Source organism: Stegodyphus dumicola, chromosome 11, assembly GCF_044657685.1.
Source record: "Stegodyphus dumicola isolate Sdum_Otavi_A_Nest chromosome 11, ASM4465768v1".
NCBI lineage: Eukaryota > Metazoa > Arthropoda > Arachnida > Araneae > Eresidae > Stegodyphus > Stegodyphus dumicola.
In genome coordinates, this window is record NC_140778.1 from 118,975,173 (window position 1) to 118,992,343 (window position 17,171).

Genomic DNA, 17,171 nt, shown 5'->3' on the forward strand with positions numbered 1-17,171 from the left:
ATTCTCCACCACCAGGATTTGGCGATTGGGTTCCCTAATCCCCAGCCGCCCTTTAAAAGGGAGAGTATATAAGCTATTTCTTCCGCCTTCTTAGCAAGCTTTTGTGGTGTAATGCCGCGTATTCGAAAGGTCCGAGATTCGAGTCCGGGAGAGAACATTGCTCATTTTCCACATCTCCAACATCGAAATCAGCTAATGTTTCTAAATCTCTATTTAAAGTTTAATTGTGAAAATTACCATTTTCGCAATTTTTCCCAGTATATGGAGGTTTACAGGAACACTTATATCCAGTAGGAATGAATGGGATTTTGCATCTGCTAATGACACTGCCTTTAATTACATCGCCGTGTCCTCCATTTTTACAGGGATTTGGTTTGCGAAAATCTAAAACGAAACAAAAAATATCTAATCACACGTGTATGTTTTAATAATGTCTCCTATATCTCATTCAGTCTCCTCATTCATTCTCCTAAATGTCTCCTCATTCAGTTATATTTAAATGTATTTACCGTCTTCATACTGCTTTTCTGAATATGTGGGGATTTGCCATAGCAATTATATCCATTACTGGTCACTGTACACTTTCCGTCGTGCTTACATGGAATTAATGTGCAGAGATACGAAATGTATGAAAACAAATTAAATATGTTTCATAATAAGAAAATAGTAATGTTTTTTTATGTTTAAATTTCGTTATTTATGAATTTGTGGTAAAGTCGCTGAACACTGGTAGTTTGGTCCGAGGTTCGAATTCCGCGAACAGGCTGGCTGCATGGGCGTTTTCGTGGTTTTCCCCATGTGTAACGTGTATACAAGCCAGTTTGCCTTAGAAAGTCCTCAAACGAAGGCATTCCTCCCCTTAGGCAGATAGCCCTCGAGGCTTTGCCATAATCACACACACACACACGTACATTGTCTGTAAGAGGCAGACCACAATTCAAGTCCTGTGTATCCTCTTAAAATAACATTGCATATTATGTTGAAATAATGCAATGGTATAATTTTTGGTTATGTTGTGTGTTTTACTTTGCAATCAATTTTTCTTTTTGCGAAAAATTTACCTTTTCGCTTTATCTGAGTAGTAGACTTCATTGCTAATCCTTAAAGAAAATTATTTTCCTTCTGTAGAGAGCAAAATAAAAATATAAACTCCTAGCATCTACTATTTCCAACTTCACAATATGTCAATTTTGAATTTTATATAGGCTGTGACTGAGAAATTCTTCCTCATTCAACATCTTAAATTAGAAATTTAGTTTCCTCCTTTTGAGGAGTTTAATGTCCAGCAGGACAAACAATGTTTCCAACGTAATTTGATATATTATGCAGTCCATGAATATTTCGGAAACATTTATGTTTGCCCGTGGCCAAAACTAAACCATGGAGAATCTGAATATCTCATAAAACATATTTGGGATGTCTTTTATTTAACGCTTATCAGTTGTCCGTTTATGTCTCGAAATCCGAAATTGGTAAATCGTAATAAATTAATCCACCTCGTACTTCATAGCCTGGGGAAAAACTTTCAGAATTTTTAACTTCGACACTATCTGCAATTATTGTTCATCATGGTAATCGATTTAGATTGTCATCTATTCGCTTCGAAACCGGAATTTCAAGAACAGAAATGAATTTATTCATAAATATAGAGTTATCCACACATAGAGCACAAGAAAAGCAGAAGCTAATCTAATTTATTTATGAATTTACTAAGATGGAATAAAAAGTGAAATTAACATTATAGCTGGTAACAGATGAAATTGTCATAATTAAATTATAACCCCGCAAGGATCACGCAGTCCGTACGCAGTTCACAGGATAGTTTTATGCAATCCTCGCACTCCATCATCTCTGGTAGAAAATTCAGATATTTACAAACGGTTGCTGAATACTATTGTTAATTTTTCTGGACGACCAACAATCCCTGAAGCTCATGGAGTACAAGGCGTCTGCTTGTCTTGAGAGAACACGTCCGTTCCCTTTCCGCGTTTGGGAATCGTCTTCACATCTCTGCACGCTGCGATGGCTGCTTCTAAAGATAACATTAGACTTTATTGGCTATTCACTAACTCTATTACTTGAGACTAAGAGCTAAACATCGCGTATAAAATATGAAATACTAATAGGCAGGTTTATTTTTGTATTTAAAGCCAGGTATGGATGAAAGGTTCAACTAATATAAGCATCTAAGTTTAATAATGGATTCGCCTAACTGGTATACTTCATATACTAACCCAAGAGCAGAAGTCCAACTTTGCATTTAGTTGCACAAAATTGAGATAACGTTTTACACCACGGGACATTCAGTGGAAAATTTAACTAGTAAACATAGGTTTTCGGTATATTCTTTAATTTTGACAAGCAGTCTATACATATATACATATTTATATATAAGTAACCCGTATGTGTGTATAATGCGTGTATAATGCTGGAGTAATTGCATACAAGAAAATTGCGAAAGTTGAATATTTTGTAGATAACAAGACACATAATTGTATTCCTTGAATTAGTTTCTTATGACACAATTTCTCCTTTTCACATAACTGTAGGTGTGACAAACAGCCCCAGAATTGATATGTATTTACTAGGGGATACAAGAGAGATAATTAGGAAAACTAACTATAAGCTAGACTATATCTAGGTGAACGTGGATCCAGTGACCCGGGTGTCTTATATAGACTACTCGGGTATTGTCCGGAGCCCCGACTAGAATAAGCAGTTCTTGTCTAGGGCAGACCACTTAAGATGTCTTCGATGGCAGGAGAGACGATGCTAAAGAAGAGAGCAATGCTAAAACAAGGGGCGGTATCTCAGAATAGTATCAATGAAAAATAAAATATGAAATATGTACCTGATATATTTGCAGTTCTGAATGGCGACTGGATAAGATATTACGAGAGTGCAGATGCAGTTTGTATTTTATGTATTATTTTATGCACAACTAGAAGCTACCCTGCGTTATTCTACAGACTGATCTGTTCATAAAATTTACAGCAATGCAAGTTAAACTCTAATATCGCCTAACATCACACGGCATATATGAAAACATTACAAACTATTGCATACTCTTATTAGGTTTCCTAAGAAAATATAAGTTTTTCTTGAACTTTAAAAGTAATGAATTCTATCCTTCTTCTAAGAACATAAACGTTTCAGAAATAAAGATAAAAGAGTTATATCCTTTTACCAAGTAATAATTAAAAATGATATCATAGTACAGGCAAAAACAGAAATGTTGCAACCTGAAACCACAACTGAGAATCCCGCACGCCGTAATGGAAATGCAGTAACGTAAAATGAGTACTAGAAGCATCAGCACTCATTGACATATCGACAGCTGTTATTCCTTCCAGTAAGAGTTGATAACATAAGTCAGAAGATGAAAATCATTAGGAATGGTGAAGTGTTTACAGTATGTGTATTAGTGACCTGCATTGAAAGAACCAGTAGTCCTCCACTCTCTGTGTTTCTGGAGAGCCTAACATTGTAGTTGCTGTAAAATGCACAGCCAACCAATGTAGAGATGAGGGCTACAGAACGTGTAATTCAAGAAGTTTTTTCTTGTACATCTTCTGATATAGGTAGAACCAATGTGGCAGAGTAAAAAATTAATACATGGTATCAATCGCCAATAAAGCAATACTCAAGACTCCTACTGACTACTAAAGAGAAAGAGAATAGCAAAACATCTAGAGGACAAGCAAGAAAGCGACGCTATCGAGTTTTCAGCAAGACCTTGGGCCTCTCTCATCGTTCAGGTTAGAAAGAGGATGAAACTAAGTTTTTACTTCCACTATTCACAGTTGAACGACATCACGAAGAAGACTGTCCTTTTTCTTGAATTAGCAGAATATTGCATTCTCTATCTGGAAGCAACTGGTTCTCAAAATTTGATTTAAAAACTGGAAATCGGCAAGCAGACATACACTCTGATGACAGCGAAAAGATGGCATTTATAACCGGACAAGGACCTCTGCAGTTTATGATGATGTCGTTTGGATTATGGAATTCAACGGCATAGTTCAGAAAAAAAAACAACGGTGAAACTACAGATTTCGTTGACTATTTCCGGTTGAATGACATTACGAAGAAAGCCATACTCTTCCTGGAATTGACAGAAATCTGCGCTCTTTATCTGGAAGGAGCTGATTTTCAATACTTAATTTAGAAAGTGGAAATTATCAGGTAGAGATACATCCTGATAACAACTAACAGATGACATCTACTACCAGATAAGGGACTTAGCTATTCAAAGTGGATTATTTGGATTATGCAATGCAGCGCCATCTTTCGATCGTCTCATGGGGATTGTGTTTAGAGGTTTTTCCTGCGAAACCTATCTGATGTACCCAGATGACGTCATCGTTGTCGAGAAAAATTTCGAAATGCATTTAAGAGTTAAGTTAGATAATATTACGAAGGTGCTTCAGAAGTTAAAAAAAGACAGTTTGAAATTAAGTTCTGTCAACTGAAAAATGTTCAGATTGAAGTTGATTTACCTTGGAACATGTCATCTCTGCCGAAGGTGTGTATACGAAGCCGAAATTAGTGTGGACAGTAAAAGGTTGGAGAAATTCCAAAATTTCCAAACCCTTTGAACAATTGAACAGGTTATAGGATATTTATGAAGGACCTCTCTTACATTGCAAGACGGTTTAATAAACTGATAGGAAGTAAACAAAAGCTTTTGTACGCAAAAGAATGTGACGATGCAATTGACAAACTGAAGGAGGCTTGAACATGTGCAGCAATTCGTAATCTTAGCTCTACAAACCACTTGATCTTGTCACAGATGCTATAAACAAGTGTATTGGTGCTGCTTTGTGCTAAGAAATATACGATGAGGAACATGTCCTCGTAACATAATGGAGCAAGTGTCAATCTACACTGGAGTAGAATTTCTGTGTCAGCCGAAAAGCGTTGTTTGCCCTAGTTAAAGTCACAGAACATTTTCACCACCTCCTCTATGGCAAAAAATTCCTGCACAGATCATGTATCAATTATCTGGCTAAAATATTAAGAATTGTGAAGGTCAAATAGCCAGATGAATACAGTGAGTCTAGGAATATGATGAAATTAGAAGACCCTGCCCAGAAACCTGCCGGTATTTTCTCAGGGTCGCATCGAAGTACGATATGGTTGATCCGTTTGCACATTAAGATACACATTAGCATCCTCTGCAGTATTGAAGAACTTAGATAAAACCAGTTGGAAGACGGTGTTAGCAAACTCATTGTTGATCTAATGGAGTATTCAAATAAGCAACCTCTCTGAGAGGACATTTCGATATACAACCATACGACAAAATAATATTGGGCTCTCTGAGAATGAAACGATATTTCTAACCACGTCTTGTATCAAAATTTGAAACAGTTAAAGTAAAGGCATTCTGATGGCAGCTGATACTTGCGAAATCTCGTATCCCAGATGTCCTTAAAGAACTACATATCAGTCCACCAGCAATCTTGCTATGCTTGTTCGGGAGAGAAAGAACCAAAAAGCACAGCCGAAAGAAGCTGCAACGTTATAATACAGGATGACAATGACGATAATCTGGGCCCTAGGCCACAATCCTCTGATGGTGACAAATACATCTTCGTTTTCTTTTTTTACGTTACAAACTGGACTGAATATTATCCGATCTTTGATAAAGAGGCTGTCAGGTTAGAAGGCGTAGTGATACAGCATTCGATCTTCAAATTTGTAGTCTCTTGTGTTAAATTCAGATCAGGGAAGGAATTTTGTCTCGTCTATAACTAAGAAAATTCTATAAACTACACGGCATACAAGCAACACTTCTATATCCACATTTAGACAGCGGTGCAGAGAAAATTAATCGAGACAAACTCTCGCCGATTTTGTCCAGAAAGCAATATAATTGAGACCAGAAGTTACCTCTGATCTTACTGGCTTATCGTACTGCTTCCGTCGTGACCTTCTCCATTTGATTTGTTGTTTGGTCACCCTCCGACTGTGCCTTCATTGGTTGAAGAGGGCATTCAGAATTTCCAAGCACGGTTTGAAGTGATACACAGTTTTGTTCGAAAGCGAGTCAAGGTGGCGATTGAGAAGATGAAGACCCGATACGGCACGAGATCAGTAGAACATCGATTCAGAGAAGTTGACAAAGGATGTTATGGAATCCGGTTTGATGGAAATGACTGCTAATCTATAGTCATCTTGGAAGGGTCCTTATACAGTCCTACACAGGCTGAATAACATCGTAATTCCGATCCTTAAGTCATCAAATTACAAGCATAAACTCTTTCATTACGACAAGCTAGCTCTTTACTGTAGACCATAGACACAGTCCCAATAGTGTACATAATGTAAATAATAAAATAAGAGCATGGTCCTATATGTACATAAATTTGTAAATCCATGCATTTATTAATTGCTTTATTATTTATTAACTGTTTGTTGCATTGGAACTATTATTTTCGTATTGCATTTATTGATTTTGCTTAATTGTAAATGTAACTGTGTGTGCCTCCAAGCAAATTTATCAACATCTTAGGCACTGCAAATTTCTTGGCGGCAGAGCTAAAATTATTCATGACCAGAGAAAGCATCAGGTTACTTTAATTCAGAACTCCGAGTACTGACAGTTTGAGAGATCACTGTGAGAGCTTACGCATTTGAGGATTTTGTACGGTTTCGTGTCTTAGCTTCTCAGCAGTGTAAAGTAGTAACTAATGCCTGTGCTCTGTCATACTGAGAAGAACTCTCAGAGTGTTTTGGGGAAACGGTCCAGAAATGTAAAATGTTTCTTTTGAGCAAATAGGTTTCATCAATTTCATGTGGGAATCGAAGCCATTGCGAACCCGTGCGCATGTAACAATGTAATTATATATGTGTTATACTTTACATTAAGCTTTAGTTTAACTCAGTTTCCGATCATGATTTTAATTTCTTGCTAGAGCTTTTGAAAAGTTAGAATTTTGCAAAATTGTAATAATAATTCACACTTTTTTTTTATTTATACAATTCTTCTCTTACTTTTTGTTTCACATTTCAAACCAGTGTAATCCCTTGGACACACACACTTATATGAATTGGGAATATCCATGCAGGTTCCTCCGTTTTCGCATGGATTCGGCGTACAAGGACCTGAAACCACAAGTAGGAAAATTATTACACTGTGTTATAGTATGATATAATTAGCATACTTAATATGCTTATGGTTGTTTTCCTGATTATTTTAGAATAGATATAATACTTAGATAATTTCGTGTTATGCAGCTTCAAACGATACGACACATCAGATGACATTAAAAATACAATTGTTTTTCTTTTAAAAATATAACGAATTGGAAATTCTAATAGTTTTAAGTCAACAAACTCTACTCCCTTATGCAACAGAGTTTATTTGGGAACCATTGTTCAGTAACTTCCGTACTTAAAGAGAAAATTAAGTTTTAGAGTAGAATTTTATAATCATTAATTTTCATGCATTAAAACTAATATGCCTGGTTTACCCAATGTATTTTAAGCCTGAAGTTTTTATTTGTTATTATTTGTTATTTGGTGTAATTAGCTTTGAAATAAGTAATACGTTTTGGCAAGATTAATCTCAAAGTTCATATAGTTACGAGACTAAATTATGTGATACTTAATACCGTTTCTATTTGTTATATATACATACTGTGGAATCAGTATTATACCTTATGATGTAGGCAAAACTCAGGCTATTGTTATTGTAAAATCTCATAACACAAAAGGGTTATCTGCCTTATGGATTGAATGCCTACGTGGAGAACTTAAGCTCGTTTTCGCTTCTTTAAAGAAACATAGGGGAATTAATGAAAAACATTGACAGCCTGTTTGCTTTTTGTCAAAACCGGGAAGACCAAGTACCCAGGTATAGTGGTATTAAATATTTGCCCACTGGTGAGCCGATACCAGGTAAGGCCGAAAGTGAATTATTGTTGTTTATTTCTTTATTCCGAAAGAGAAACTTCATTTTTATAGCTATTATCGGCTAATGTGCAAAATAAAGGTAACCTCATCTTTGCAAAATCTGATGATTTGGTTTGTTGCTATACCCAGAACATTGCTTTGATTTTTTCTAAAAGGTTCAAGATAATGTCGTTGGATATAAACTTATCATAGAAGGTAACAGTTATTTTCTCATGTGAATATCTCAGAAAATCATGTTTAAATTAACCATACCTCTGTAGAAGGAGACGATCAGTTGCTTCAAAAACCTAAAATATCATCGTTTTCCAGCAAATCTACAGAAATCAATATACCCAATATATAATAGCGTTTAAATATAAATTAATGACAAGGCTCTCTGCCCATTCTCCCGCAATGCAGTTTTCAAAGGATTCTCGCATATATATCATATTAAAGTTTTGATGTATAACTATTAATTATCTACTTAAAACCTATATTTTACAGCTGATATGTAGAAAGGAAAGACGGCGTATGTAAACTCTGAATTACTACGTCACTAGTTTGTTAAACTGGAAGCTATTTAATGCATTCAAAACGTCGTGTATCTTGCGTACGTTCTACGTTTCGACCAAAATTTTAAATAACAGAGATCTTGATGTTTTAAAATGAATATTTTCTTGATCGCTATCAACGCTAGGATGCAAATTCCCATATCAATTTCCGCCTATCGTATGTAAATATATCGGTTTCCTATTCACGGGCATAAAAAAATTCTCAAGCATTTTTCAGCAGCTTAAGTTTGGCTTACCTTCGCGTAATGTTATGAAAGGAACTTGAAAAAGAAAATGAAATAAACTTTTTCGATTTACAGCGATAACAAATGAATCTACAACTAATTCTAATATTTGAATGATAACTATTTGTTGAGTGGCAGTACATTTAAATTATAAACTGTATTCGATGTTATGCAAATTGTATTTCTTTCTTTGTACCGAGGAGCGGCGCAGACGCAAATTTGTTAGGTTTTGAAAGCTCGCGTTTAGAGCTTTGAGGTTGCTGTGAATTACTGGAGTTTCAACTAGGCAGAGGTTCTTTTGAGTTTGTGTTGGTAAACCGCCACTGAAGTGGGAGTTTGTGTGGTCTTCGGCGTTCCTCAACTAACCTACTGTTTGAAAGCCAATAAAGAAGTTTCGGTCAACGTTATGACTCTGAGGTTTTTTTGGGTTCTATACTGAAGTAATATCAAGTCAATTTACAGTCCACTATTTTTTAACCACGGAACGTACATGTTTTTTGGTCCGTCAGCTACGGAGTCGCAGTAAATTTGGTGAGTCAGTGTGTTTTTTTATCTTTCTTATTACATAATGGAATTTACAACTCTTAAGACTAAAAAGCGTGTAGCTAAAGCTAAGTTAAGTAAACTGAAAGAGAAAATTACAGTGACTTCCGATTCTGCTGACGTTGATCAGTTAGAACTTTTTAAATCTAGATTAAATAACTTAATGACCGAAATTTCGGATATTTTTACTAACATATTTGTAGTGTGTGAAGAAAAAGATATTGATGTATTTATAGAAGAACAACTGGTCATACAAGATACTGTTGATGAGTTAATTTTAATGCTAACCAGATTTAAGAATGTTAAAGACATTAGTGTGGAAACTAAATCTTGTGAAATAGCGAGTATACGCTTACCTAAGCTAACTCTTCCTGTATTTAGTGGCAGTACTGAAGAATGGTTATCATTTTTTGATTTATTTAAAACGGCGATAGTGGATAATGACCGTTTATCAGGTGCACAAAAGCTACAATATTTAAAGGGTTGTTTAAAAGGAGATGCTTTGCGGATTGTTCAAGCTTTAACTATTTGTGACAGGAATTTCGAAATAGCGTGGCATTTATTGTGTCAAAGATTTTCACATAAGAGAGAATTACTTTCATAATTATTAAAGAAAATCTTGTATTTATCAAATTTACAATCTAAAATTCCTAGTCAGATATTAGCGTTAGTAGACACTGTAAGAGAGTGTGTATGTTCGTTTGAAAAATCTAGGATTCAAAGAGGAGCAATTCGCGGATACTATTTTAATGTTAATAGTACAGTTTAAGTTGGATTCTTCGACGAGAGGATGGTGGGAAAGAACATTAAAGAGTGAGGAAATACCAACACTTAATAATCTGCTAGAGTTCTTGAAATCTCATGCCATAACCTTGCAAGCAGGTAAACCGAAAGGTGTTAAAAAACAAGTTACAAAAGAAAAATTAACTTCATTGGCTTCAGAGATTCGCGCGCAGTGTACGTATTGTAAAGCCGGTCATTCAGTTTTTAAATGTAATAAGTTTTTAAATTTGAATGTTCAAGAACGCGTTTATTTTGTCAAGAGAAATAATGTTTGTTTTAATTGTTTGGTTTCAAATCATAAAGCTTTTGAGTGTAGAAGTACACATAAATGTAAAAAGTGCTTTAAAAATCATCACACACTACTGCATTTCGAAATAGTTCAAAATGAACCAAAGGCACGTAAAGGAGTTACGAACAGTTCGAATGAATTATCAGTGACGGCTAAGCCATTTTTCCCTGTGCCAGAATCTCGCGCTCAATCGGCTGGGTCAGGGGAGAATATCGCAAGTTCTCGTCCAGTAATTAAATCTTGTGTTTCAGACTTTAATTTTCTGAGTGAAGTTTTATTATGTACGGCTGTTATTAAAGTGTTAGATTCATCGGGTGAATACCAATTGTGTAGAGCCCTTCTTGACCCTGGCAGTCAAGCAAGCCTGATTTCAGAAGATTGTGTACAAAGGCTAGGGTTAGCAAGAAGAAATGCCAAAGTTTTTATTTCATGTTTAGGGTCTTTGGATACGAAAAGTAATGGAATTACGGAAATAAATTTCGTTCCGCATTTTCCGGCGAAAGTGTCATTTAAAACACCAGTATTTATCATCAATAGAATTATTGGAACTTTGCCGCATTTTACATTGGATAAGAAGTACGTTGAGGAATATAATGATTTAATGTTAGCAGATACAACATTTTACAAAAGTGGGCCTGTTGATATACTTTTAGGCGTAGATATTGCCTTACCTCTTTTAAAGGGAGAAATAATTAAATGCGAAGAAGGTAAACGGGTAGCTTCTCGTTCTGAACTAGGATGGATTATTTCAGGTAGTGTGAATAATTCGACAGAAATTAATCCTACTATCTATGTTAATAATATACAAGGGGAAACTGATCAGATGCTGTCTGACTTTTGGAAATTGGATACTGTACCTACGTGTGACATGCTTACTAAATCGGAGAGAGCATGTGAAGATTATTTCAGATCTACATATACGAGAGAGGAAAGTGGGGTATATACTGTGAAATTACCGTTTCACTCTCCGCCTTCTCAGCTTGGAGATTCCAGACAATTAGCTATGCGTAGATTACAATCTTTAGAAAATTCACTTCTAAAAAGGCCTCAGATATATGAACATTATAAGGATTTCATGAGGGAATACCTTGAGCTGAGACATATGGAGGGAGTGCCTGAGGGAAAGATTCTTATTGACTCTACGTATTACATGCCTCATCATGCCGTATTAAAGGAATCAAGTACTACGACTAAACTGAGAATTGTTTTCGATGCTTAGCTAAAACGACATCGGGTCTTTCATTAAATGATATTTTGATGGTTGGGCCAAGAATTCAGCAAGAGCTGTTTCCAATTCTTCTACAGTGTAGAACTTACAAAATTGCAGTATGTGCAGATATAGAGAAGATGTTCAGACAAATTCGTGTCCACCCAGAAGATGCAAATTGGCAACGAATGCTTTGGAGGGATAGTCCTAGTGAGCCCTTGAGTACATGTAGATTAGTGACAGTTACATATGGGACTGCCTGTGCGCCATATTTGTCTACTAGAGTAATGAAACAACTTGCATTAGATGAACAAGTGAGATTTCCTTTAGCATCAAAAATTGCCCTTCGTGATTTTTATGTTGATGATTTGCTTTCAGGGGCACAAAGTGAAGAGGAAGCGAATGTTCTAGTTCAGCAGTTGAATGATATGATGAAAAGGGGTGGATTTCGCTTAAGGAAGTGGATTTCAAACAGTTCAGCTATTTTAGAGAATATTCCCGAGTGCTTACCAGAATCCAGTATTTCTCTTGAAATAAACAGTGACAAGAAAGTAAAAGTATTGGGAATTAATTGGAACAACTCTAGTGATACGTTTCATTTTTCGGTATGCATAAGTGATAAAGAGTTTATTAAGAGGACTATTTTATCAGAAGTAGCCAAAATCTTTGATCCAATGGGATGGTTAGCGCCAACAATAATATACGCGAAAATATTATTACAAGAGTTATGGAACTTACAGCTGGGTTGGGATGAACTCGTTGATAAGAGAATAAGTAGAAAATGGAAGCGTTTCTATCTAGAATTACCCTTACTTTCAAGCTTACAATTTCCGAGGTATGTCTTGAGTCCGAAGGCAGTAGTTATAGAAATCCATGCTTTCTGCGACGCTTCAGAAAAGGCTTATTGTGCAGTCATCTATCTCCGAACAATCAACCTTGATTCGTCAGTCAAAGTCAGCCTTCTGACATCGATAACCTGAGTAGCGCACTTAAAAACCCAGTCTCTTCCGAGACTAGAGTTGTGTGCTGCGTTACTTTTAACCAACCTCTTACATGCGATATTATCAGGCATAGAACTGCCTATTAACAATATTTACGCAAGGACCGACTCGCGGGTTACATTGGCATGGGTCTCGTCCGAACCTCGCCGTTGGCTACCTTTTGTGGCAAATCGAGTTGCAAAAATCCAAGAAGCTGTTCCAGGTATTCAATGCAATTATGTTGCTGGGAAAGAAAATCCTGCAGACTGTGGGACCAGAGGTTTTATTCCATCAGAATTCCTACAATGTGAGTTATGGATGAAGGGACCGCAGTGGTTAAACGAATTTCTAATTCATGTACAGGAAAATTCGAGTGTAGAATTAGAGGGTGAGGTTATGTTGAAGGAATTGAAAAAGAGTTTCAGTTCAAATGTTTCCAAATTTGAAGAGCCTAGTGTGTTTTCAAGATTTTCATCATGGTTAAAGTTATGTCGAGTGTTAGCGTGGTGTTTAAGATTCAGAAATAATTGTAGTAAGTTACCTACAGAGCGTATAAAGGGTTATTTATATACTGATCAATTCTGTGACATTACTTCTATGATTGTTAGGATTGTGCAGAGAGTCGAATTTTCAGAAGAATTATTCTGTTTAGAATCTGGTAAACCCTTGAAGACATCAAGTAAATCTTTAAGTCCTTTCTTGGATTCCGCGGGAGTAATGCGTGTAGGCGAAAGGCTCAGAAACTCTACAGTTTCAAATAATCAGAAACATCCTATGATTTTACCTAAGAATCACAATGTTACGCGTTTAATTATTAAGTAGTATCATGACACGTATCTTCACGCAGGTACGCAGCTACTCAACTTTGTCATACGACATATATTTTGGATTGTGAATGCTAGAGATATTATAAGAAAGTGTATAAACCAATATTATCTGCCGTAGAGTTAGAGCGCAAACTACAACTCAGCTAATGGCAGATTTACCCGCTTCAAGAGTTACTCAAAGTAGAGCTTTTTCTTGTGTAGGGGTTGATTTAGCAGAACCATTTAACGTAAAATATCGTCCGGGTAGAGGAGTCAAAATCTTTAAGTGTTACGTATGTCTATTTATTTGTTTTACTACAAGAGCAATACACTTAGAATTAGTTGGAGATCTTTCAACAAAATCATTCCTCGCGACACTTAATCGGTTTATAGCTCGTAGAGGCAAACCGTGTGAAATTCACAGTGATTGTGCAACGAATTTTATAGGAGCTAATAAAGAATTAAGGAAAGCCTTTTCTACAGGGTTATATTTCTTCAGAAAATATTAAATGGTTATTTAATCCTCCCTGTGCCCCTCATTTTGGAGGGCTTTGGGAAGCGGGTATCAAGTCTATGAAACTTCACTTAAAAAGATGTTTAGGAACACTTATTTTAACATACGAGGAATTTTTTTACATTAATAACCCAAATTTTATCCTGTCTTAATTCTAGGCCTTTGGTACCAGCTTCAAGCGATTGTAGCGACTTGGAGGCGATAACACCAGGACACTTTTTAACCGGAGCGGCTTTAAGCATTATTCCAGAATCTAACCAAATTCAAGAAACCATGAGCTGCAGTGACCGTTGGGAGAACGTGCAAAGGTTATTTCAACATTTCTGGAATCGATGGAGCAGTGAGTATTTATCTAGATTGCAGCAGAGACCCAAGTGATGCACGTTACAACAAAATCTGAAGATTGGTGATATGGTTCTTATTAAGAACGAAAATCTACCTCCGCTACGTTGGAAATTAGGTAGAATTATTAAAGTGTATCCTGGTCTGGATGAGAAAGTTCGAGTGGTGAGTTTACGCAAGTCTAATGGTGAAATAAAACGACCTATAGCAAAGCTATGCGCTTTGCCATTTAATTCCTGATTTAGAGACTTTATTTTTCAGGTTTATGCAGTTCAACAGTTTAAATTTATTGTTTGAACCCCCTTTGGACTTCAAGGCTGGGGGTATGTTCGATGTTATGCAAATTGTATTTCTTTCTTTGTACCGACGAGCGGCGCAGACCCAAATTTGTTAGGTTTTTAAAGCTCGCGTTTAGAGCTTTGAGGTTGCTGTGAATTACTGGAGTTTCAACTAGGCAGAGGTTCTTCTGAGTTTGTATTGGTAAGCCGCCACTGAAGTCGGAGTTTGTGTGGTCTTCGCCGTTCCTCAACTAACCTACTGTTTGAAAGCCAATAAAGAAGTTTCGGTCAACGTTATGACTCTGAGGTTTTTTGGGTTCTATACTGAAGTAATATCAAGTCAATTTACAGTCCACTATTTTTAAACAACGGAACGTACAAACTGAATAAAATCAATTTAAAAATTATGTACGTTCTTACTACGTCAAGTATTTCCCCCTTATTACTCTTTAAAGAAATATTTTGGAAAATGAGGTTGTTGAAATCACATATGAAGTTTTGAAGCGGAAATACGCATTTATGGATACTTGCTATCGAACAAAATTAATCACGTATCTTATCAAAGTAGGTTCCCAGTAGCTGAAAAGGGACGTTACTTGAAACGAATGGAAAAAACCCGATAAGAAACGTACATGCTCTTTTTCATTGTACATATTTTTGCATTATAAATTGTACATTGGATTACATGTAGATTTTGTTACCGCATGGCATTCGTAGGAACATTGTTTGTATACAATTTTTTAGAAGGAATATTCCGTGATCCCCAAAATCGTGATTAATTTTTAAATCAATACAAATCTTATATAATTTGTATTGATTTAAAAATTAATGATTCCGATAATGTAAAATTTAGTTTACTGTATTTGAATGCAAAGAAGGACCTACGTTTGAAAAAAAGTCTGGCAGGTAATTGATTACTGAATATGATAAATAATAACTGAAAAGCATAATCAAGATTCAAGACGGAATTTCATTCTGGCAATTGTTTAATTTATTTAATAAAGATTTATGTCTTCTGCTTTAAATTTACTGTAAGAACATTTTTGTTACGTAACGACTTTCAAGCAGTTTATGTAAGTATCTGTGTACTAAACAACAAGCATGCATGCATTTTACATGTTTCTAAATTTATACGAAATAAAACTGATTCTACGAAACTTTAGTAACAGCCCTGACCGAGTGGTTAAGAGCATTGTATACTGGAGTTCGATCTGGGTTGATCCCATACGAAAGAGCTGTATGCGTGATTGGTTTTCCGTAATGCCAAAGATTAGGCTCTTCCAACGCTCAAGTTTTATCACGTCTCTTCACTTGGAAATTTGAGAAAAACGAAGACACAGTTGGCATTTAGTTCCTCAAGGCAGATTTTGCTTCTGAGCAGACTGTGAACCAGAGACAACAGTAGCTCAAAGGTTTCTATTTGGGATGAAGAAAACTTTGTAGCATAGAATGCTTTGTTTTACCCATGTGCAACGTGAATACGAGCAAGTTTCTCATAATAAGTCTTACGCGAAGACAGAAATCCCTCGTAAGCTTTGTCATACTGAAATAACCTGACCTGTCTCTGAGTCATGATCACATTTCCCCAACAGAAACTTATTATTCAACGAAACAAAGAAATAGAAGTGAGCTGAATAATTTATGAATAGGCTAGCGATAAAACTAGTTATGCTTACCAATACATGTACCATTCTCCTCTTTGTATCCTTCCTTACAAATGCAAATTTTTTCAGTCATTTCGTTGAAAGTACAATTTGATCCTTCACCACATTCGCATTCTATAAAAGTATAAATATTTTACAGATATACAGTTCTCAATATCAAATTATAAGTCTAATGCCGCGTTTAAAAATGTTAAATGTCTTTCATTTATCAACGAAAACTGCTTAGCTGGAGACAGCGACAAAAATAAATGCCTTATGAAGAAGCATTTTTATATACTGCCAAACAATATATTAAAACATTTCTTGTATGAAGTAAAATGGTTCTTACATAACAAAGAAACTTTAAATGGATGGATATACTTATTAACGAAACCTACCCTAATTCACATTTGGACTGTTTATCGAAAACAAAATGGTGACTTGCAGTTGCGAAACATTATTACATACATACTGCATATTTTAAATGTATATTCAGGTTCAAAATTTGTGAATAAATCTACTTGAAAACGTGTTTTGTGTCACTTTTTTCTGCAGAATTATGGTGGTTATAAAGATTTGAATATTTTCATTCTTTATTATTTTTCTGAAAATCACTCTATCCTTATAAAAATATGAATATTTCCATAGCAATCAAATCCCAGAAATTCGTACTTTAAAATTCAATGACATATGCGAAAAGGTACGTTCCCTAACGTACTATTATCAAAGGTTGCCAGATTTCATAGCGTCCTGAAAATCTGGCAACTTCTAGTAAAGTGGTTTCGGGAGATTTTATTTGCTTTGCTTTCATTATGAATTCTGCTACAGTGATAAAAAAGATGATTTAAATCTTGCAATTTTATTCCAATGACAGGCTTCAGCCGTTGACTGGCGTTGGCCATTACTAAGGGTGGAAGCGGTGGTCTCTTTATTGAGACACTTAAATAGTTAGGCAACCCTTGCCTACTATGAGTGGGGCACGGACAAATTACATCCATGATTCCTCCGGTATTCGAACCCAGGGTCTTACGTACGTCGGTCAGTCTTACTAACCACTTTGACGTCTGAACGATAATCTTGTAATATTTGGA

At 35.7% G+C, this 17,171-nt stretch overlaps 1 protein-coding gene across 1 annotated transcript in view; it reads right to left on the reverse strand.

Moving 5' to 3' along the window:
• Positions 1–17,171, reverse strand: part of LOC118205192 (uncharacterized) — a 77,240-nt gene that overhangs the window by 35,329 nt on the left and 24,740 nt on the right. Inside the window, exons 5-6 of the mRNA XM_085827147.1 lie at positions 16,114–16,215; positions 7,000–7,110 (exon numbers count right to left, since the gene is read on the reverse strand). Of these exons, the coding sequence (XP_085683273.1) occupies positions 7,000–7,110; positions 16,114–16,215 (213 nt within the window). The remainder of the gene's footprint in view (positions 1–6,999; positions 7,111–16,113; positions 16,216–17,171) is intronic.